Source organism: Aedes albopictus, chromosome 1 (genome assembly GCF_035046485.1).
Source record: "Aedes albopictus strain Foshan chromosome 1, AalbF5, whole genome shotgun sequence".
Taxonomy (NCBI): Eukaryota; Metazoa; Arthropoda; class Insecta; order Diptera; family Culicidae; genus Aedes; species Aedes albopictus.
Window position 1 is genome coordinate 233984486 of NC_085136.1, and position 18109 is coordinate 234002594.

General features: G+C 47.5%; 1 protein-coding gene across 1 annotated transcript in view; it reads right to left on the bottom strand.

The window, feature by feature from the left end:
* LOC109425278 (uncharacterized) overlaps window positions 1-13149 on the bottom strand; it is a gene marked incomplete at its 5' end in the record, with an annotated part of 121694 nt that extends 108545 nt beyond the window's left edge. The window contains 1 exon segment of the mRNA XM_062846431.1: window positions 13074-13149. Within this exon segment, the coding sequence (XP_062702415.1) occupies window positions 13074-13149 (76 nt within the window).
* Between the last annotated feature and the right edge of the window lie 4960 nt (window positions 13150-18109).

An 18109-nucleotide genomic window follows, 5' to 3' on the forward strand; every position in this document is an offset into this window, starting at 1 on the left:
ATGCTACGAGGGGGGTTGTTGAAAGTCTCCTAAAAAAGCTCCCTTAAACGTAATATAACTCTCTCTCCTATTCTGAAAAGTATCTAAATCCTCATAACAGCTCTACAACTGCTGCCTCCTAACCCCACTTCGGTTTCCATCGAAGTTCTCTCCACTTTTCGCAGCAAACCCTCATCAAGCCCAACCCCCGAAAAGCGACTTTCCCACATTAAAAAGAGTTTAAAAATTAATTTGTTCATCAACTTTATCGCTCCCAGCGCGGGAATCACGGCTTTCGGGGCTCCATCGGCAGCGAACTTTCACACATACCGGACCAGACCAGACGATAACTTCCAGGTTTAGTGAGCGAGCAGCTCCCAGTAGTAGTCGCGGCCCCGCAATCCTACTGCATGCACGACCGCCCCATGGGAGGGGGTTAAACGTTTGTGGTTTACAACCACCAAACTATACCGGTCCTCTTGCTGCCAGGGCACTAACAACAATCAGCTCTCAACAGTCAGCACTTTTTCGCTCAACTTTGACTCCGGAACGGGTCATGAGGGCAGGCGGTCATGGAGAGGTATGGGGTTTGGCGGTTTAAGGCAGGACTTTTCCCGATTGTTGCGCCATAAATTTCGGTGGAAGTCCGACTGCGAGCGGCGGGAAACGCCGTGAAGGACGCGGAATGTCCTCGATCCGATTGTCTGTGATAGATAGATACGGCTCGTGCCATGGGCCAATCTCGCCTGACCAAGGTGGTAGCTTTGGTAGCAGTCGGCAGTTCTAGCAGTCATAGCTTGAGGAAACTTTTTAGGACAGATAGATAAACGACCATTTAGCACGCAACCGTGTTGGCTTTGAGTGGCAGCGAACTTATGGTTGCCCCTCGGCCCTTTATTCTGCAGAGCTTGACTAGTTGAACTTTAGATCTCACGAAATTAATTTCATGGAGGCCCTGCATGTGAAAAAGTTTGCCTTCGTCTCCGGCTGTCCAATCGCTGCCACTCAGACAAACCAGCTTGAATAAAGCGAACCGTTCCTTCTCTTGATTCGAACTAATTTACAACGACTTCTACCGCCACAAAGCTACTAACTAGCTGCAAATTTCCCCCCTACCCAAGCCCCCGGGGGTTGAACCAGTATCATAACTCGTTCAGGCACAAGCAACCGGTACCGTCGACGATGACTCTCCTCTCCGGTAAAACTCCGGCTGCGGCTGCTGGTTCGGTTTATCCAAAACTGCTATATGACTCCAGCTCAACGCACGCGGTTCAGCTTGTTTTAATATTGAAAATACCAGTTTCGGCGCGGCGATGACGACGACGATGACGACGACGACGACTAGTAGACCCCCAGAGGACTGAGCAGCTGCAACGCTACTCGCTCTGCCGGGGTGCATAGCCTAGGACGTTTTGCCGCTGCGTCCCATGATGTCTGCCAATTTGTCTGGCAGCGTCGGTAGTAAAGATTCGAACATAATAGCTCGTCAGTAACCGCATTGCATACCAGTCCTGCAGTCAATCAAGCATCAGATCAGCAGGAATTTGCCTTTCGCTGGTGAATGTGTTGGAGATTTTTGAACACTTGGGAGGCATTGCGATGCATTGGCTGAATAGAAGGTAACAAATCAGCTGCCTGAAAAATATAGCGAAGCAATGCTTAAGTAACATGTGGTTGTTGGATCTTCTGCACTTCGTATTAAACACTTCAACTCTTGCTTCAACCTTTATTTATGTAGGTTATTTTTTGCACTTTTAATTTATGTACCTTTTATGCCGTGCCTAAAAAGAGGGAATGCTATTCAGAATCATGAACTTCTGTACGAATATATGCTGACCTTTTACTCTCACAGGAAATTTGAAGTTTAAGTAAGCAGGCCATCATAAATTCGTACAGAAGTCCATTGTGCATAAGAAAATAGTCCTGTTCAACGACGCAGGTTGAACTTGCTCGAAGTTGCATCTTTCTCTTACCCATTTGCCAACAAATGGGTAAAAGCAAGATGCAGCAACTTCGAGCAAGTTCAACCTACGTCGTTGAACAGGACTAATGTAATAATGAAGGTGGCAAAGGCACTATGGCAAAGGCGACCGCGGCAAAGGGGCGTTTATGAGGGAGAGCAAAAGGAAGTTGCAGGGGATCGCAAGCGGTTTCAGGGAGGAACCAGGAGATCTCAAGGGCATTTCAGCAGCTCACTGGGCGTTTAAAGGGGTCTCAAGTGCGTTCCAGTGGCATTTTAAGAGGATCCAGGGGGCCTCAGGGGGAGCCTCCGCGGCGTTTCAGAACTTTCCAGGGTCTTTCTGGTGGTTTCCAGGGGTTTCTGCAGCGATTTGGGAGGTCCAAGGAGGCCTCGGTAAAGGCTGGGTATGCTGCGCAATTCAGATCCCATTGTGATCCACTAGCCTCTGCCCAGCAACTCCTACCTCCACGCGGTACCGGCCGGAAACTATAAGAAACCTTAGGGAAGATCGGGTAACCAACCCCGGTGGGAACTTTGGTCGTAGGCTGACAGGGAAGGGGGGGTTTGCTTCGGCAAACCTGAGCGTCTGTTCTCCAGGAGGAGCGGCTCACAACAGCGTCTGATCCCCATGTTAGGGGCGGCTGATCTACGTCCGAGTGCCAGGGAAGGACTCTAAGCTCAACTAAGCACTATGGTCCTCCGAAAAGTAGGGGGTTGGTGTCAGGCCCTACGAGCCAGCCGTAAAAAACCATTGTAACGGAAAATCAGCAACAGAATAATACGAACCGAGACCAACGGCAACGACCCCAGCGAACAAAAAGGACTTGCGATTGGAAACTCGGTACGTGGAACTGCCGATCTCTCAACTTCATTGGGAGCACCCGCATACTCGCCGATCTACTGAAGGACCGCGGGTTCGGCATCGTAGCGCTACGGGAGGTGTGTTGGATAGGATCCATGGTGCGAACGTTTAGAGGTAATCATACCATCTACCAGAGCTGCGGCAACACACGCGAGCTGAGAACAGCTTTCATCGTGATGGGTGATATGCAGAGGCGCGTGATCGGTTGGTGGCCGATCGACGAAAGAATGTGCAGGTTGAGGATCAAGGGCCGATTCTTCAACTTCAGCATAATAAACGTGCACAGCCCACACTCCGGAAGTACTGATGATGACAAGGACGCATTTTACGCGCAGCTCGAACGCGAGTACGATCGCTGCCCAAGCCACGACGTCAAGATCATCATAGGAGATTTGAATGCTCAGGTAGGCCAGGAGGAGGAATTCAGACCGACGATTGGTAAGTTCAGCGCCCACCAGCAGACGAACGAAAACGGCCTACGACTCATTGATTTCGCCGCCTCCAAAAATATGGCCATACGTAGCACCTTTTTCCAACACAGCCTCCCTTATCGTTACACCTGGAGATCACCACAGCAGACGGAATCTCAAATCGACCACGTTCTGATTGACGGACGGCACTTCTCCGACATTATCAACGTCAGGACCTATCGTGGCGTCAACATCGACTCCGACCACTATCTGGTGATGGTCAAACTGCGCCCAAAACTCTCCGTCATCAACAATGTACGGTACCGGCGACCGCCACGGTACAACCTAGAGCGACTGAAGCAACCGGATGTCGCCTCAGCATACGCGCAGATTCTCGAAGCCGCGTTGCCAGACGAGGGCGAGCTCGATGAGGCCCCTCTAGAGGACTGCTGGAGTACAGTGAAAGCAGCCATCAACGACGCAGCCGAGAGCACCATCGGGTACGTGGAACGGAATCGACGTAACGAATGGTTCGACGAAGAGTGCAGAACGGTTTTGGAGGAGAAGAACGCAGCGACGGCGGTAATGCTGCAGCAAGGGACTCGACAGAACGTGGAACGTTACAAACAGAAGCGGAAACAGCAGACCCGCCTCTTTCGGGAGAAAAAGCGCCGCCTGGAAGAAGCGGAGTGTGAAGAAATGGAACTGCTGTGCCGTTCCCAAGAAACACGGAAGTTCTATCAGAAGCTCAACGCATCCCGCAACGGCTTCGTGCTGCGAGCCGAAATATGCAGGGATAAAGACGGAGGCCTCTTGACGGACGGACGTGAGGTGATCGAAAGGTGGAAGCAGCACTTCGATCAGCACCTGAACGGCGTGGAGAACGTAGGCACGGGAGCCCACGGCAACGGAAGGAACGACGACGCCAGTGCAGCGGAGGGCGGAAATGAACCAACTCCCACGCTGAGGGAAGTTAAAGATGCCATTCACCAGCTCAAAACCAACAAAGCAGCTGGTAAGGATGGTTGGTATCGCAGCTGAACTCATCAAGATGGGCCCAGAAAAGTTGTCCACCTGTCTGCATCGGCTGATAGTCAGGATCTGGAAAACCGAACAGCTACCGGAGGAGTGGAAGGAAGGGGTAATCTGCCCCATTCACAAGAAAGGCGACCATTTGGAATGTGAGAACTTCAGGGCGATCATTATTTTGAATGCTGCCTACAAAGTGCTATCCCAGGTCATCTTCCGTCGTCTGTCACCTAAACCAAACGAGTTCGTGGGAAGTTATCAAGCCGGCTTCATCGACGGCCGGTCGACAACGGACCAGATCTTTACCGTACGGCAAATCCTCCAGAAATGCAGTGAATACCAGGTCCCAACGCATCACCTGTTCATCGACTCCAAAGCGGCATACGACAGTATCGACCGCGCAGAGCTATGGAGAATCATGGACGAAAACGGCTTTCTTGGGAAGCTGACTAGACTGACTAGACAAACCACTACCACACAGGAATTTGGATTGGTCAATGAAAAGAACGACAACAAGATCGATAAAGTAGAATATATGATCCGTCTTGTTCTTGCATGTGTGTGGTCTGTCAAAATGACCTGAGAATTGTCAAACATTTTCATGGCTAGCTTTGTTGGTGTAATGAATAATAGTCTGAGACGCAGCGGTGGCTTTTCATTTATTTATTTATTTAAGTTCATCGGACCTCTTGGTCTACATGAACTGTTCAAAATCCTCAAAACAAACAGTATATAATTATTACTTGTTACGATACAGTACACATGGTGTCATGGTGTATCGTTGAATTCGGCGCTACTAACGAGGCCAAATGATCTTACTTCTTTGCCAGCTGAACTGTGTCAGTTTCGTAAACATCGAGTTAGAATTTGCGGAGATATTCGTGAAATGTTCCACCAAGCCAAGGTCGAATGCGACCGGTGGATCAATATTGTCAGTGATTTCTCTAGCTGGGCAGCGTCAACAAGGGGCCAAGCACATGTGTTATGAACGTCATGACGTTCGGTGCTTACTGTTCTCCGACTACCGCTCAGTTCGTGAAGAACCAAAATGCGGAAAGGTTTCAAGGGCAGTATTCAGCAGCAGTTGAAGCCATTATGAGAACGATATGCTGGTTAGTGAAGAGACAGAAGAAGCTACTATCGAACTGGCAAAGTCGGTGCGGTATGTTCACGCGAAAGGAGGGTTCCAAATAAGGAACTGGATCTGAAACTCTCTGTTCGCGAACATACGCTCCCAAGAAGGGCAGCAGCATCCAAAGCTGCGCAACCCACTCCAACCATGGCATCGGAACCGTCACCAAGCATCGTCACGAGGCTCGCACACTCACCCGAGCCGACGGAACATCAGCGAGCAGCAGCGAGAGAATGAGTGCCGTGAGATCCTGCCGTGAGAGCAGCAGCGAACCGCACCGCCGCAACCGTCATGATCATCATCATCGACTCTCGTCGTCGGCGCCCTGTAGGTAGCGCGATGATGGTTTGTTCCACACACGTCGCGTGGGTTCTACGCGCGCGTAGAATATTCCACGTGGTTCTGGAATACCACATGTTTGGGTATAAATATGCGACCCGTTCCTAGTAGCGAGTCAGTTGTAATCCGAAAGTGACAAGTGATAAGCGTTCGCGTGGCTTAAACAACGCGAAGTGAAATTAGCCAAATAAAAGTGAAGTGTAAATAGTAATAGAGGAAGAGAATAAAGTATTAAGTGTAGTGTTAAAGTGATCCAGTGTTTGAACCCTCCCAGTCCGAAATTCCCGTTCTCTTTCCGCTGTACTATATCCCAATACAGTCCAGTGCTTCGTGCCTAAATATTCTTGTGTTCATTGCCGAACACAATTTGGTCCTTCGAACCGGATAAGGATCCGGTAGTGTGTAAAAGCGTTCCGCGTGGCTTGAACAACGCGGTAGTGTGTTGCCTAAAAAGCGTTCCGCGTGGCTTCGACAGTGCGGCAGTGCGTAGTTTAGAAGCGTGCACGTGGCTTCAACAGCGTGCTGTGCAGTGAAGAGCGTGGACGTGGCTCCGACAACGTCCGTATCCGTGTCGGTCCGCGAGTGTAAACCGTCGTCGCGTAGTGATTTTAGCCGTCGTTCCGGAATTCGTGTGTTACTTATTCTATCCGGTCCGACCAGCGCGTCGATTTTTGTGATACCCCGAGTGAGTCCGCCGTCGCGTAGTGCTACCTTTCGTCACTTCGGGCATTGTGTGATATTTTCCACCCGTTGTGACAAGCGCGTCGGTCTCCTGCCAATACGTGGTTGATTTCACCGTCGCGTAGTGTTTTGTGTCCGTCGCTTCGGAATCGTTAAGTGATTTTTCCCTCCGTGGCGACACACGCGTCTGTTTCGGTGATTGTAACCGGTGAAGCGAAGTTTCCCGTTTGTCGCCGTAGTGTTGAGTGTTGCTGCCACCGCTTCGGACTCCGTGTGCTACCTCCCATCCATCGCAACAAAGGCGTCGGAGTTCCTGTCCACATCCCCGTGTTACTGACCCGTGAAGGATTACATCAGGATGCCAACCAAACGGACACCGATGAAGAAGGTGCCTGATTCTGCCGAGTGTGAAGCCCAGCTTGAGGCGCTAGTCCACAACCGTGGATTAGCACAACGCAACGTGAACCGAATCCTAACTACCCTCAAGCAGGCCGAAGAGGATGGAAGCGAGCTAAGGCCAGACCAAGTGAAAGTTTTTCAACGGAGTGTTGAGACCGAAAAGGCCGAGTTTATCAGGTTGCACCAGGAGATTGTTGCTCAGTCCTCAGCCGACAAGCGTGATGAGCAAGATGAGCACTACCTGCGGTTCATGCACCTGTATGAGGAGGTTTCCGTGCTGCTCGAGAGTTCTACAGAGAAGTTGACCGTGCCGCCAACTCAGCAGCCACCGTGTGTAACCAACCAACAGCCGATCATCATACAGTCTCAGTCCTTTGGTGCTCCATTGCCAACCTTCAATGGTCGTTATGAAGCATGGCCACGCTTCAAGGCCATGTTCCAGGACCTGATGCGGCGTTCGTCAGATTCGGACACTGTGAAACTATACCACCTTGAGAATTCGTTGACAGGAGATGCCGCTGGTGTCATCGACCTCGAAACGTTGCAGGACAACGACTACCAGCGCGCATGGGACATCCTGGAGCAAAGGTTCGGTAATAAGCGGCTAATCTTGGAATCTCACATTGTAGGCCTCCTAAACATGAAAAAGATGACTAAGAGGTCGTCGAAGGACCTCCGAAGGCTCATCGATGAATGCACCCGCCACGTGGAGAACCTCTGCAAGCTTGGTCAACCGCTTTCAGGAATGTCGGAGCTGCTCGTGGTGACCGTACTCACTCACGCATTGGATGACCAGACCCGTGAGTTGTGGGAAGCTTCAATTGACCAGACGGAGCTTCCAGAGTACGAGCAGACGATCGAAATCCTGAAGCAACGCTGTGTCATCCTAGAGAGATGCGAGGAAAGTGCAACCAGCGTATCCACAAGCATCAAGATCTCCAACCAGAAGCCACCTGCATCTAAGTTCCTACCTTCCATGACATCAAATGCAGCGTTAGTGTCGTCGATGTATATGTGCGACTTCTGTGCCGGACAGCACCAAAATTTCAAGTGCTCCGTGTTCCAGAAGCTGTCCATGGATCAGCGCCAAACCATGGTGAAGAAGCTAAGCATGTGCTTCAATTGTTTGAGAAGGGGCCATCATAGCGTAGCGTGTTCTAACAGCAAGTCATGTGTGAAGTGTTCGAAAAGGCATCACACGTTGCTTCATTTCGAACGCAACAGGAATCCAGCAAAGCGTGCGGATACAAGGAAGCCTTCTGCAGTCATCCCAGTATGCACCACCCTAGTAAGCAGTTTAGCAGGCAAGGACTTCCAACCAGTGCGGAAACTAGTGAACAACATCGACGGTTATCTACCGAAGGGTAGGCAGATAAGCAGTTTCATCCACAATCCTGAGCAAGTTTTCCGGTCGTGATTAAGACCACCGCCTTCCTTTGAGAGACAGCAGCAGCCAACGACCACTGGAATTGGAACTGCATTCCAACGGGCGGGAGTATGTTCGCGAACATACGCTCCCAAGAAGGGCAGCAGCATCCAAAGCTGCGCAACCCACTCCAACCATGGCATCGGAACCGTCACCAAGCATCGTCACGAGGCTCGCACACTCACCCGAGCCGACGGAACATCAGCGAGCAGCAGCGAGAGAATGAGTGCCGTGAGATCCTGCCGTGAGAGCAGCAGCGAACCGCACCGCCGCAACCGTCATGATCATCATCATCGACTCTCGTCGTCGGCGCCCTGTAGGTAGCGCGATGATGGTTTGTTCCACACACGTCGCGTGGGTTCTACGCGCGCGTAGAATATTCCACGTGGTTCTGGAATACCACATGTTTGGGTATAAATATGCGACCCGTTCCTAGTAGCGAGTCAGTTGTAATCCGAAAGTGACAAGTGATAAGCGTTCGCGTGGCTTAAACAACGCGAAGTGAAATTAGCCAAATAAAAGTGAAGTGTAAATAGTAATAGAGGAAGAGAATAAAGTATTAAGTGTAGTGTTAAAGTGATCCAGTGTTTGAACCCTCCCAGTCCGAAATTCCCGTTCTCTTTCCGCTGTACTATATCCCAATACAGTCCAGTGCTTCGTGCCTAAATATTCTTGTGTTCATTGCCGAACACTCTCAGTGAGGTTTTGCACCGTTGAAAGACGAAGGTGTTACGCAGAAGAACCAGGATTAAGCAGTGGAGATGGGGGCAGAGAAGATCCTACACAGATCGAAAAAAGAGTGTAAAATTATGTGACATATGATGCACATAATTGGAGCGTGGGATATCAAAGAAGCTTACATGACATATCATGAAAAGTTCATGAAATATCATGTAAACTTCCATTATATGTCATGTAATTCAGCATGACTCTGAGAGTTTACATGACATATAACACAAATTTACATGATATGTCATGTAAATCATCATAGCATTAAGTTTACATGAGGAAAATGAAGTTTACATGACGTGTAAATCTCATTATTTTTATCTGTGTAGGGATGTGGTGGGACACGACGAAGGACTGCTTTACCTTCAAGGTATCCTGGACACGGTTTGATGAAGCGCTGCTCAAGTTGCTCACCCTACGAAGAATGAGGAACTTCGAGTTCTGGTGACAATTTTCGACCCGCTAGAACAATAAGCCAACTACCTAATGCACCTAAGAATCGTTCTACAGGAAGTTTGGCGCTCTGGAGTTCAGTGGGGATTGCAGATCCAAGCCAAACAGTACGAGGAATGGAAAGCTTTGGTCAAACTTCTTCCGTAAATGGAGTACGTTACTGTATCACGTTGCTACTGGCAGGCCACATCAGTTGGTCGAGGGTAACGCCTTGTGATACCCCCCTGAATCGCATTTAAAACCACTTGAGACGTCCCTGAAATCCCCAGTAAACTCCTTGAAATATTTCTGAATGTCCACCAAAGGCTCCTGAGTCCTTCTGAAATTCTTTGAAACGCCTTGAAACGCCTCAAAAACTCTTCAAACGACCTTAAAAGGCTCCGAAAACCCCTCAGAAAAATAACCCTGAATGCCCTTAAATCGCCCCTGAAATGCCTTTAAGTACTTCTGAAACCTCCATAATTCTATTTAAAAGCCCTTGGCATCCCCGTAATACTTTTTAAATGTCCCTGAAACCACTTGGAACACTTTCAAAACTCCCCTGAAACGACCCAAAAAAACTTGAAGCGCCCCTGAAATAGTTTCACATACTTCTAGACCCCCACAATTCTATTGAAATTCCCCTGAATCCTCTTTTCACGTTCCGGAAACCCTATGAAACTCTTTGATATGACTCTGAAACCCCTCCCGGGCAGAGTTCAAGTACTGGCGATCAAAATGTGATATTGGTTGTGAGATAAGAGGTAAAAGTACTGAAAATAATAGCAAAAATTTGTTCTTGAACCATCTAATCAATAGCAAAATATGATATTTGAAGATCAATCAAATAGCTCACTGCTATTGGCTAGATCTTACCAAGAGCAAAATGTGCTATGATGATGATGATGTTCCAGGAGTAAAATTGAGATATTATTTTCAGTACTTTTACCTCTTATCTCAAACAAACAAATATTACCTTTTGTTCTCCACATCAAAATATGCTATTATTGAGCTTTTTTCCTCTGCTCGGGCTTGTAAAGTTAAAGGCCGTTTGCTGTCCTTGAAACCCCCGTAATACTATTGAAACTCCCCTGAAATCCCCGTAATCTCAATGAAACGCTAACGAAAAACTAAAAGACTCCTGAAATTTCCTGAAACAACTTCCTGAAACGCCCCTGAGTCGGATTTAGCGAACAGTTGTGTTCTGCGGGATGTACTGCCAAGGTTTCAGAACGTCGACTAGGAAACTTGTTAGGGGCCGGCAACATCAGGCAACTGTCTCAATGTGCTTTTGGAACAAGTCAACAATATGTACAGTGGCCAGGCTTGGAATACGTCAATGTCAACACGAGTCGTCACGTGATTTTTTACAGAAGTGCCTCTCAATGTGCCTCTCAATGTCATCAAATCGGGAGACGATGACCAAAAGAATCTAACAATATTCGCTCATTTTTCGGTCATGACGGAGCGTGACATGGTTGTAAACAAGGCAATTACTAGCACATACGTAGGTTTTGTTATTGTTTGAATCGTTCAAATCATGAATATATGTCCTCTCCATATATCAAATACAACGACTAGCCAAAATTTGCTTGGGCCACGTCAAAATTGCAATTACAAAACAATATGGAAGTTTTCGTCATGACGCTTGATTATTGCGAAATGACATGACGAAGAGCGCGAGTCCTCGTTTCATTTTGTGACGATGAAAAGGCCTACTTGGTCATCGTCATGGGATGATCACGACCAATAACAGGACTGACAGTGGCAACCCTTGAGACAATATTGTGGCCGCTGTGTCTCGAAACATCGCGAGCCCGATTGTATTGAAAAAAAAAAAAACAGCTATGATCATGTATTCCTTACCACTACTGTTAGGCGGCTAGTGTACCTCTCGAAGTTCCGAAACTACTGTTTAACGAAGGTTTCGGGGGAACTCATTTGATAGTAGTTGTTGGGCGTTTGAACATAGTCACCCCTGGATGAAAACTCCGTGCGTCTCGGCGACTAGAGGTCTGCGTTTTAACCTCACCAAGGCCGTGTAACTACCGGCTAAGAATAGGACTACTAACCCCAATTCACTTAAGTGACCAGTGCCGAGGAATGAGTAATAGAGGGGGTGATAAAGATGCTCGATCGTTCACGGCTGTGGGGTACCTGGGTGCCTCCCACAGTATTTCGTCCTTTTCCGCGGCAATGCAGGGCTCTGGCGTGGTGGACATTCGTACCCGTGCTACTCGTGGAATCATTTATCATGGCTCTACGTTCCTACTGGAACTTGGCCTGCCTCTCTTCAACTTAATGTTCTGACGAGCACTTCCACAGTTATTTATGGAAGGGCTTTCTTTGCCTGTCATTACTACCGTTTGACTGCGGAAGGGCCCGGCAGAGACTCAGGGCCTTGGTATAGCTATCTGTGGTGGAAGGTAAGAAGTGCGTTAAAGGAGGGAAGCTCAAGGTGGGCTGAGTATGCCAAATGAGCTTGCACGAGCCACCGTTGGCTTGCTCCAGTTATCTGGAACCAGGACAAGTCATGGGACTATAAAGGCCCTGACAAGAGACTTCAATGCCCAGGCCGTGGAATATGTAAGCCGTTTTACGAAACAGCGGGTCAGCTCCTGCTAGAGATACTGGCCATACTAGATGTCGACCTGGCTAATGTCGGTACCAAGAGTACCTTTAGTCGGACCGGTGTCGATAATTGTTACTTTTTGTAGTCCTGGCCTAACAAGTAGTTCGAACTGGAGAGTAGACGATAGCTACACTCACAGCGATCACCTAGCTGTTTGCTACAGTATCGACTACAACAATAGCTGGCAGCGGGTAGAGGAAGCGGCGGCTAGACCAAGGCTAAGTCCTCGAAGGCGAAAGACATCATGCTTGACACTAGACTAGCTTGACTGGAATGGCGATCCATCGGCATTCACCCAAATTGTCTCGAAGCTACAGAAGACATGGCACAAGGACCCGAGGAATGACTAGTTCAGATGCTAAACAAGAGGTGGTCCAGAAGTTCGGTGTCGGCTAAATAGGTCATGTGTATGAAATCGAACCTCATAGAGAATAAGTGGCCGCGTGGAGAACATCTTGGTAGAGTTATGTCGTTATGCTATCGTCGATCTACTAGGTTGGATCTCAGTTGGATCCGAGCCTGTGGATGGAAAGGGGTCTCCGGTAAGGGTAAGGGCCGGGGCAGGTGGAGCCCCATGTGTCAGCACGTCCTTCTGTGTGCTAGCTGATGCGCCCTAGCATTCAGGAGGTCTTAACGGTGCACGTAGTATCAGTTCTTGATGCTTGCAAAGCAATTGGTGCAGACGTGATGGTTCACCCTGCCTGCCTTCCAAGGACAAAGCGACAAAGTGGTACGTAAGGCCACCCGAGAAGCTGGCAAAGCGTTAGCACACTACCTTGGTTGACTACCTAAATAGCGTGTCATGGATGATCGTTACTGCATGGCTACGCAGGTAATCTTGTGGGTGCGATATGTTCTAGCCCATCTCTGAACCAATGCCTTCTTGATGATCCAATGATTAAAGCCAAGGCCATTGTAAGCTGAATATGTATTGCCAAGCCGTTTACCTGAAAGGAATTTATGTGGTTTCGTATGCCTCCTCAGTTTATTTCAATGTGGAGATTTGAGAAATAGTTATGTTTCCCTACGTAGAAACTAATAAAATATTAGAACACAAACTTACCTTTTTTCGTTCGCTTCTTCGCTTTGACGAGTGCTCGCCTTTCCTTCTCACTGGAGCTAATATCACTGTAGTTGTGCTGCAAAGAACAAACAAAAGAAAAGGAACAGTGATTAGGACAATACAAAGCAGATGGATAAACGGACGTTATGAGATTTTTGCACTCATTAGTAGGTTAAGCAAAAGAAAAAAAGATTGTTGAACTCATTAGTTAGATATTCTGGTAAGAGAGCAGTTCAGTTTTCATTAACTCAAGATAAGTTGACTTTCTGACATTCAATGACATCTTTCGGTGAATTGTCCATTTTCAACCTGCCTTCCCTACTATTGCTCGCATTTTCCCGTTCATCCGTCCGGTGCAACCATTGCATTGCTGCATTATTGGTGCACTGAACCGATGACACCACCGAACGGTATTTTCAAGGGTGTATAATAAAATAAAAGCTCATGGGCTGATGCGTTGATGCCGTCCTTTATGGCATTCAAAACGCACACCGCATCGCGTCGCTTCACGTCGACGGTCGGCTGACGAAAGCTTTCAAAGGGCGCAACGAAGGGACTCAGCAAAAGCCGACAGACAAGCCGACGACGACGACGACGATGTAGGTTGCACCTATTAAAGTGCATAAATGTGGGTGGACCGCCGTGCCGGCTTTCACCGTCGCTCACTCTCTCGGTGGTACAACGCTAATGCGGTGAGGTGTCTGTCGACTGGCTGATGGAAACGCAAGCAAGTCATTAGCGAAATGATTATTGCAGTTTCGAGTTTCAATTGGTGGTGGGCGCGCATCAGTGGTTTCGATGTTTAGGCATTAATTGGAATGATGTTTTGATCTCTGTTTTTTTTTGGTCCATGAATAGGTGAAAGCCTAATGGAATAAGTTAGAAGTTTCTATGTTCTCTGGAGTATAATTAGTGAAATGTTATTTGTATCATGTTTAAGAATAGGGAATTCTGCTCCAAATGAATAATAGTGGCTTTAGGACCATCAAGTCGGTTGATTTGAACTAGGATGAAATTCTCGGATAAAACTGCGTTTTGCACTATTCTTCTGTGAGAATTTTGCAGAGAATTTATTAAGATTTTCGCCTTTATCGTATATCAAAGCGTACTGATATACCACTAAGAATTTCCATCCTTTAACAGTCGGGTCAACTACAAGACACTGATGACGATCTTACAGTTGAGGTCGAAATACGTATCTGTCAAAGGATGCAAATTCTTAGTGGAATTCAAAGTAACAGTACTTAACACGATTTTCTTTTCACTTACAGATATACTCCCAACAAGCCGTCCATCATCATTACATATACCAATTAACTCAGTTCGACGAATTGAGATGATAGTGTGTGTGTGTGTATGTCTGTGTACAGACAAGGTAACTCGCATTTCATTGGCCGTTTTTAACAATTTTGAAAATGGTTCGGATTGGTTCAAGCGTTCCAGAGTTATGGTTATTTAACCCTCCTAAGATGTTAGGATTGTTGCACCACACTAGCACACTAGCGTAGTGCACGTCTGGCGTGTCTATATAGGTCATATTGACCGCATAATCTTACTAGGGGAATAATAATATCTATTTTTAATCTTTGTTTCTACCCTAATTTACATCGTCAATAACATCATCAATCTCGGATTATCATCGATCCATATCTAATCCCTCGAGCAATTATACCCAGCAACAAATTAATTAGTTCGGTATCAGCGCTGTATAGACCGCAGCGTTAATTGAACCCCCGGGCAAGCCCGCCGGCATGCATTGGTTTGGTTCGCTCCATTTGATTCGCTTTTGCTGTTGCTTCCAGTCTTCACACATTGATTTGCGCTATTTTTATCGTTCAACTCGTAAACCGAGGACAATTGATAACCTTGCTGACCTAACCTCGCCTCGGCTGCAATCTAAGTAGCAGTAACTGTGTATGTGCTGCAACAACCGAACCGAAGGCGCAACCCAGCCTTGAGCTTAGACGAACGTCGAAAATGTATGTGGAGGAGAAATTTGCTCCTTCTGCTCCTCTAGCTTACGTCTCCGCTTCAGTAGCGATGGTGACGACATTTATCGGAACCGACATTTTGCAAGGTTTTCTTCTCGGTGATTGCGGAACAATTGCATTGCGGTTGCCCACTGGGTATCATCACATCAGGAAGAGCACTGCCATGGCAATACGCACCATTTGATAAACGTTAGCAACGCATGAATGCACTTGATCGCGTCGCGTTTTTCCTGTTTCTCCGACCGACGATTCATAGCGATTGCATTGTGGGGCAAGGTCGCATCATATCGCAGTTGTTTGCGGAGGAATGTGTGATGTCCAATGGATGCGGTTTTGCGCTTTGTTTGACGATGTTATGGAGAGGAGAAAGACATTTTCAATGTCGAAGAAGGAAGGAATGCTTCGAAATTCAGTCATAATATAAATATATAATGTGGACCTTTTTTATTCTTCAATCACTGAACCTAATTTTCAGCTCTTTTTGTCAACTAGGGCACTGCGTGAGAGATTCCAATTGGAAGCTGTACTTAGGGGCTGTCCATAAACCACGTGGTCATAAGGGGGGTTCGGCCAATGACCATTTTGTATGGACAAATAATTTTTTTTTGTATGGACTAATAACCTGGGGGGGGGGGGGGGTTGAAAAGTCCCAAAAAATGACCACGTGGTTTATGGACAGCCCCTTACAATTTGTACAGCGCCTACATGTATTCTATTCTTATTCTACTATATCCAACTAGTTGCCGTTGCGCTGCCTTCACTTTCTACCCTATCATGGTAAAATGATGAGCACGAGGAAGCTGTGTGGCTGTTGGTTGTTCATGTTTCCAGTCCGATTAGGGATCCATTATGAGTTGCCGTTCGCCGATGTCCAAGTATCCGGGTCCATTTGATCCATAGGCTCAGAAGAGGGTCAATGTCAGCTGCTCTCAGGGGGAAAGAGCAACTGACGAAAGTGCCGGGGCTGGGATCGAACCCATGGCCATCTGGTTATGAAGCAAACGTGTATCCACTACGCCACGGGCCCCGACGATGTATACCTTGACATTACTTGGTCAAACAAAAGCATTGATTTTAAAATTTTGGCAACGACTCCCACTGTGTTTGGAATCTTTAATTATTTTTATTTAATTAGGATAACATCGGTATAACAATTAAACTGAATCAACAATTCCTAGCCACAATACTCGAATCGCGTCCGACATTTGCCAGCTCGTTCTGCACCTGGTCCGCCCACCTTGCACGCTGCCCATTAGGTCATCCATCCAGGTGTACCATCCGGATCTCTTACGAACATCAGCTTTTCAGGGTTGTTGTCCATTTTTAAAGGATTTGCCGCACGGTGAAGATCTGGTTCTTTGTCGAGCAGCCATCGCCGAAGCCGGCTTGATACCTTCCCACAAACTTATTCATTTAACCCTTCGGGACGCGCGCCGTTGTAAAAAGTACAACACTGCCAAAAAAAAACCCCGCTCGTCGTATACAGCGCGAGCGCGGTGCAGTTTCAGCTCCTTGATGGTGCGCGTTCTGAAAGGTTAAGGTAAAAGACGACGAAAGATAATCTGGGAACAATTTGTAGTCGGCATTCAAAATTGTGACTTGGAAGCTCTCACACTCCAACTTGTCGTCTTTCTTGTAGATGGGGCATATGATTCCTTCCTACCACTTTTCAGGAAGCTCTTCGGTCTCCCGGATTCGTACTATAAGCCGACACAGGCAGGTGACCAACTTTTCGGGGCTCACCTTGATGAGTTCAGTTGTACTTGAGCTGCTGGATAGCATAATTAACTTCCCTCAACATGGGAGTTCGCTCGTTGTTGCTACCTGTTGTGCCAACGTAGTTATTTCTCCCGCTGCCTTAGTCCTCCATCTCTGTGCTCTCCACACCATTGAGGTGTTCGTCGAAGTACTGATTCCACCTTTCGATCACTTTACGTCCGTCCGTCAAGATGCTTTGGCTCTCGGGACGAAGCCTTTGCGGGATACATAGAGCTTCTGGTAGAACTTCCATGTTTCATGTGGATGGCACAGCAGTTCCATTTACTCCCGGAAAAGACGGGTCTGCTGATTTCGCGTTCTTTTTTATCGCTCCACGTTCTGCCGGGTACCGTGCTGCCCGCACTACGTTCTTCTCTTAAATTCTCTTATTCATCGTCGAACCAATCGTTCCTCCGGATCCGTTCCACATATTCAACGTTGGTCTCAGCTGCGTTGTTGATGGCTGCTTTTATCGTACTCCAGCAGTCGTAGAGAGATGCTTTATTCAGCTCTCTCATTCGACAACGATGGCTCAAGATGCTGCGCGTATGTGGTGGCGAAATCCGATTGCTTCAGTCGCTCCAGATTATACCATGGTGACCATCGGTAGCATACGTTGTTGATCATGGAAAGCTTTGGGCGCATTTTTACCATCACCAGGTAGTGGTCAAAGACTATGTTAGCGCCACGTTAGGTCCTGACGTCGACAATGTCGGAGAGGTGCCGTCCGTCAATCAGAACGTGGTCGATTTGGTATTCCGTCTGCTGTGGTGATCTCCAGGTGTAACGATACATAAGGAAGGCTGTGCTGGAAGTAGGTGCTACGTATGACCTTATTCTAAAAGAAGGGGGAATCAATCAGTCATAGGTCGTTCTCTTTCATCAACTGGTGGGTGCTGAATCTTTCCAATTGTCGGTCTGAATTGTGCCTCCTTGCCTACCTGAGCGTTTAAGACTCATATGATGAACTTGACGTTGATTGTTTTTGGGCAGCTCTCGTACTCGCGTACGAGCTGCGCGGAGAACCTGTCCTTGGAGTGTGGGCTGTGCACGTCTATTAGTTGAAGAACCGACCTTTAAGTGTAGAGCTGAAGCTATGGTCCCCGGAGTAATATGGTTCATCTGGATTATCTCAAGAGTATCTTGGAATGACTCATGAAATGCCAGGGCATTTATAGATTACAGTTGGATGTGTGATGTCACAGTTCATTGTGAGAATAAGTACTATTACCGGCTATCATTAATGTGTGGCATATGTCTGACAATGATCATCTCTCAGTGTGTTTA